Raw genomic sequence first — 6,616 nt, 5'->3', positions numbered from 1 at the left:
ATTGAATTTCACATGTAACAGTGGTCATTACCCTGTATTCAGCTTTACTAGAACTCTTTCATATTGTTCCTTGCTTCTTTCATTTCTAGGATATGAGAGAATTCCCAAGATACACACTAAAACCATATGTTTTTTTTTTCTTTTTGTTTGCTTGGCTTACTTCTTCCTGGTGCATATCAATGAATGCTTCGATGTCTTTTTCCTCCATTTTAAACAGACGATCTAGGTCAACCCCTAACTTTCAAGTATTTTGCAATATTTATGCTAAAAGGTTCTTGTCAAATTGCCTTAAGAGATTTTCATGTGACCTACCTCAAAGATCCACGACTTTGTTGTAGTCTAACATGAACAAAGGCATCTCACATCAGCCTCTCCGCAAGCATATCTCTAATAACACTCAAGTTGAGAGAAACACTTTTCTCAACTGACCCCACTAATATTGATGACTAAATCATAGAGAAAAATGGAGAATAAAGAAACTTTAGAGTAAAAATGAACTTACTCTATTTAAAAATCTGATAGGATAAAAATGTAGTTACAACATGAGGTGATTATATTTTGGAATAAATGAGATAAGAGAAAGAAATTAAAAAGAAAAGGGAGAAAGAGAAAAAGGAAAAAAAAAGCAGCTATGGATGGGGGTGCTTGCAGGTCTGTCTTTTTTTTTTTACGCTCATACACTATACACTAAGGATATAATAAATCTTTTAAATAATTTTAAAATTGTATAAAATTATATATATATATATTTATTGTATAAAATTTTGTCCCTTTATTTCGCTGTAGTTAAAAATCATTTATATAAAAATATTTAAAGAAAAATGAGAAACAATAATATAAATTGTTGTTTTTGTTTAATTTTTTTTCCTTGTTGTTATTCAAAAATGTTTATGTGACATTTGATGTGAAGAGTACGAAAAAACATACTTCAACGCTAAATAATTTGCTTTTTGATATTTCATGTCAACACTACTTTAAGATTGTGCAACCTTTTCCAATCAGTGGAAATTGGATCAAATTCAAGTCGAATTCACTACTTTTTTTTTTAAATAACTATATTTATATTTTTTAATATTGTGTTATAAAAAGACTTCAAACATTTCTAATATACTATAAATTATTTGTAATAAAATTTATTTACAAATAAAAATATTTTTTTATATAAATAAGTTATTTTTTAAATTAAAAAATATATAAATAATTTTATTAAACAATAAAATAATACTTTTATTTATAAATAAATTTTTTTTACCTAAATCCTAAATCTTAAACTCTACTGTCAAATAATACTTTAAGCTGTCTAAATTTAAAAATATTACTTTAAGATAGTGCCTACGAAACAGATAAAATACTGTTATTAAGTAATTATTGTTTGTTCTTTAAAAGAAACATTTTCAATTAATATTTATAATAATATATAATATTATATAATAAGATTATCTAGTTAGTTTATATATTTTAAATAATATATATATATATGTATATATTTTAAATATAATTAACTTTTTCATAGATAAGATGTATAATTGTTAATTTTTTTTATTATCGCTTTATTCAATTTTTATTTTTAATATCTTATATATTATAATTGTTAATTTCCTAAAAAAATTTCTTTCAATTTTTATTTTTTAATATTCCATACATCAAATAAACAGAAAGATCAATTAAAATTTAAAAATCGTCTTTGATAAATTTTTAATTGTAATATTTAATAATAAATTGAATGATTATTTTTTCGTAAGGATAATATAGAAAAGAGTGAGTTAATTTCTTATAGAAGATCCACCAATTGATACTTTTAAATTTTAAAATGTTAAAATTGTATGATCGAAGTATAAAAGCATTGAACTTTTTTATTGATTTGTTTGCTGACTGTGCAAACTTTTTGTTCATTAGTTTGTTGAAATGTCCAAAGACCATCAACACAAATTTCAATGGAAAAACAGTGACAGTGTGGACTAAATTGAAAACTTAGAAGATAAGACGTGCAATAAACAGTAAAAATACTGTTTAAGATATGCTTCGTCGATAATAGACATTAATGTTGGAGAATTTTGAAATATTAGCAAAATAACAAAACTTTGAAAAGTATCCCGCGATAAAACCAGTATCCATCAAATCCTTAACATTTTGATTTTAAAAAAATCAAATCCTTAAAACAAAAAACTTTAAATAAATGTCGGAAATTTTTTTCACCATTTCAAGGTAATGATGCGTAATGTTGAAAAAGTATAATTGTACTGGTATGGTATGAGACACGAGATCGAGCTGAGCTCATCGTTTAGTCGATTGATACACTTAACTATTAACGTTCAAATTAAGATAAGTGAAATTAAACTATCATTAAAAATTAGGTAATGCAACAATAAGTGTGATTTATTCTACTAATCGGATCATTAAGTTAATTAAAATAATATAAATAGTGCACATTTTAAGAAAAAAGAGACGTCATTATTACTATACACACCCGAGTGCGCCGAATACCTTCTTTACTGACTTGAGCGTCGGATGCCTTCTGTAGGTACCTTCTCCATTTGACATTCATCCGAAATCGAGAGAGTCAAAGGAATAACACAAAGACCATAAGGATCACAACAAAACCTTAACAACCTACTCAGAAAGAAAAAAACGAAGTTTTCAATAGTTCAACAAAACCTTAACAACCTACTCGAAAGAAAGAGAAAAACGAAGTTTTCAATAGTTCTGTAGGTCTATCTCCCTAGGAACATCTCCTAGCAAGAACAATAACAAATTGGAGTTAATAGTAATAAAGAGTAAACATAAAATTTAATTAAAATTTCATTTATAAGATAAAAATTATATTGTTTTTATATATTATTAAATGTTGTTTTAATAACGTTAAATAAATAGTGGAGAAAGATGCATGGAAAGCACCATGATTGTTATCCACACCAAAGTTGTTTTAGCGAGAATGAAGAGGTGGTGGATCGACAACCTGGACCCTCTCCATTCTTTCTTCCAACCTCTTCTTCATCTTTGACCTTTGACTACCTACTGTTACCAAACCCTTCTAACCTAATCCTTTTCTCTATTTTCCATATCCCCCCTCTGCTTTCATTTATTATTCTATTATCATTCAATCACGGGTATCATGCAATTAAATTATTTATTTAATTGTTGCCTTAAAAGTTATTCGAGAAAAAAAAAATCTGAAATTATTGATGGGGAAAGTGCTTGGCAATAACTAGAACAGTGTTTTTGAAATTTCAATTTGTGTCCTGGTATAGAAGTAAGTGTTGTGGGTGTAGGGTAGCGAATCTAGGTATTATTATGTTGTGTTGGGGGAATGATACCCTATTAGCTATTGAGTTTGTAGATTTAAGAGGAGGATGTGTTGATTGATTTGAAAGTAGGTGTAAGAAAGGTGAAAAAGAGGGAAGAGGAGGGGGCAATGTGCAATGAATAATGAATGGGTGATGGTCACAGGAGTAAGATTTTAGGCAGAAGATGTGGGACCCAAGAGGAGGAGGAGGAGAGAAGAGGCATATTTGGTTTGACCAATATTTTGGCATTGGGGGAGGGTTAGATTCCAAGTTAGATAGATAGATGGCAGCACACGTGTGGGGGAAGGAGGAGTCAGATAAGGGGCAGGGGATGGCAGAACCAGTCCCTCTCTGTGCCTGTTGGGTATGTTCCTCTGTTTCATCTCATATAAGAGAAAGCAAAGCGTGACATACCTAAAGAGAATTTGCAGACCCTTCAGATTTAGCACAATTATTTTCTCAAATATTTTTTTTATCATTATTATCATTACAGATTTATCGTACCACTCACACACACTCTTCCACTCTTCCCACTACTACTACTACAAACAATGCCTGGAAGTTTAGAACCCTTGGATTTGGGGGTTCACATACCCTACCACTTCAGATGCCCCATCTCGCTGGAACTCATGAGAGACCCAGTCACCGTCTGCACCGGTCAAACCTACGACCGACCCAGCATCGACTCCTGGGTTACCGCCGGTAACATTACCTGCCCCGTCACACGTGCCACTCTCACCGACTTCACCCTTATCCCCAACCACACGCTCCGACGCCTTATCCAGGACTGGTGCGTGGCAAACCGCGCTTTCGGGGTCGAGCGAATCCCCACTCCCAAACAGCCCGCGGACCCGGCCTTGGTTCGCTCCCTTCTCAACCAAACATCCTCCGATTCCGCTCCAACTCACCTTCGCCTCTCCTCTCTCCGACGACTCAGACAACTCGCTCGCGACTCCGACAAGAATCGCTCTCTCATTTCCTCTCACAACGTCCGCCAGATCCTTCTCCCTATCGTTTTCCACGGTGCCAGCGAGTTGAACCACGAGGCGCTCGCGCTACTCGTGTTGTTCCCGCTCGGCGAGTCCGAGTGCGCCGCGCTCGCTTCCGATTCCGAGAAGGTTAATTATCTCTCGCGGTTGCTCTCGCACAACTCGCTCGACGTCCGAGTCAACTCGGCCGCGTTGATTGAGATCGTCGTCGCCGGCACGCACTCGCCGGAGCTTCGCGCATGCGTGAGCGAGGTTGATGAAATCTACGACGGTGTCGTGGACCTGCTCCGCAGCCCGATCTCGTACCCGCGCGCGCTCAAGATCGGGATCAAGGCCTTGTTCGCGCTTTGCTTGGTGAAGCAGACGCGGCACAAGGCGGTGGCCGCCGGCGCGCCGGCGGTGCTCGTCGACAGGCTCGCGGACTTCGAGAAATGCGACGCGGAGAGGGCGCTTGCCACGGTGGAGCTCCTTTGCAGGATTCCCGCGGGATGCGAGGCGTTCGCTGGCCACGCACTGACGGTGCCGATGCTGGTGAAGATAATCCTGAAGATATCGCATCGCGCGACGGAGTACGCGGCCGGAGCGTTGCTGTCGCTGTGCTCCGAATCGGAGCGGTGCCAGCGAGAGGCGGTGACGGCGGGGGTGTTGACTCAGCTTCTGCTTCTGGTGCAGAGCGATTGCACGGAGAGAGCCAAGAGGAAGGCCCAGATGTTGCTGAAGCTTCTTCGGGATTCGTGGCCGCAAGATTGCATCGGAAATTCTGACGATTTTGCATGCAGCCAGGTTGTTGTGGTTCCCTTTTGACCATTTTTAACTTTTGCTCTTGTAATAATCTCCATAATTTTAGTGAAAAAAAAAAATGAAAACTAGATTTGAAGATAAGAAAAATGGACAAAGTTTGTGAATTCGAAGCTTAATTAATTAGTCTTTTTTGTCTAGATTGGTAAATAAATAGAATTGTAATTCTGTATTTAATTATATTCCTTCTCTTTGTTTTGTATGTAAGGATTATTGTGAAGAGCGAAAGCAAAATGTCTGCTTCGTCAGAGTTTGTAATTTTTTAAAATGAAAATATCAAAATAGAGCTAACTTTCTGCTTTGTTTCTTTTTCTCTGCCATTGTTTGTTTCAACTTTCTGGTGATATAGTTTATGTTTGGGGAATTTAATTATGATCGAATTGGTTGGTCATTAGAATTGGTGAATATGGTTTGCATGTGGGAACCTTGTGGGTTATTGGGGAAAGGAAACATTCACTGGCATTGGGTGAAGTACACGTTTGTGGTAGCTCCATAGACAGAAGTGTTTTTGACTTCCGAGGAACATCATTTTGAATAATCATTATGTTGGGGAACCTAAGAAGAAAAATGTAGGTTTTTTCTTCTTCTTTTTTGATGAAGCTTTTTCTAATCCTTTTTTTGTGTACCCAATAAGATTTTAATTTATTTTGTGGTCTGAAGCATTTGATTGGTGGATGGATGAGGGTTGAATTGGAATATTTTATGATTGAGAGAGGAAGTGTATAAAGAAATAATTGAAAGAAGATGAAAAGTAGAGTTTGAGGAAGAAGAAGAAAAGAGAGGGGGCACATGTGAGGGAACATGGTGGGGTGTGGAGGGTCCTACAAGAAGGAGTGGGAAAATGGTTTATGTGGCTTAGAAATAGAGGGAGGAAGGTCACATGTTGGTGGGAATCAAACCATCGTATCACATGGCTCCTTGCTTATTTGTTATTCTCTTCAATCCTTTTTCAATTTTTGTGATGGCTACTACTACCCCTACTGCTGCTCGCACGTCACATGCCCACCCCAACTTTTTTTCTGTCCCACACTAGTAGGATATGCTTTGCTTCGATAGAGGAATGAATTTCTATTTTAAAGAGAATGAGGATTTTGTATTAAGGAAAATAGTGAAAAGTGAAAGAAAGTGAATAAATCTTGTTTTTGAGTGATATGATAGATATGGTTTATAAAAAAAGATTAATTAATAAAATTGTAATATTATAATATTCTTCTTGTGGTTAAAATTAATTTTAAATAAAATATGATTATTTATTTATTGATAGAACTTGTGTGTGTTTAAAACTTATTTCAACGATACTATGTAAATTTAGTTTTAAAAGATATGAATCATCTCATATTGTTAATACATGCAAAATTATTGATAAAATTAAACAAAATAAAAATAATTGCAGAAAATTTAACTGAAATTATAAATTTTGTAAAATTTAATAAAATAAATAAAAAAATAGTATAAAAATTCAGAACCTAATTAATAAAAATTTAAAATTATACAATACAATATGATGAGAAGATAGTTAAAATACAATAATTAGGCGAAAAAAAA

At 34.8% G+C, this 6,616-nt stretch overlaps 1 protein-coding gene across 1 annotated transcript; it reads left to right on the top strand.

Annotated features, from left to right (window-relative positions):
* The first annotated feature begins 3,241 nt into the window (after nt 1–3,241).
* On the top strand, nt 3,242–5,378 carry LOC137806427 (U-box domain-containing protein 26). The gene has a single exon (XM_068606546.1). It carries the CDS (start codon nt 3,836–3,838, stop codon nt 5,075–5,077), a length of 1,242 nt encoding a protein of 413 aa, XP_068462647.1. The 5' UTR covers nt 3,242–3,835; the 3' UTR covers nt 5,078–5,378.
* Nucleotides 5,379–6,616: the final 1,238 nt, after the last annotated feature.

Source organism: Phaseolus vulgaris, chromosome 3 (assembly GCF_000499845.2).
Source record: "Phaseolus vulgaris cultivar G19833 chromosome 3, P. vulgaris v2.0, whole genome shotgun sequence".
NCBI lineage: Eukaryota > Viridiplantae > Streptophyta > Magnoliopsida > Fabales > Fabaceae > Phaseolus > Phaseolus vulgaris.
Note: the sequence above shows the minus strand (reverse complement) of the source record. Positions and strands in the feature narration are given on the sequence as shown.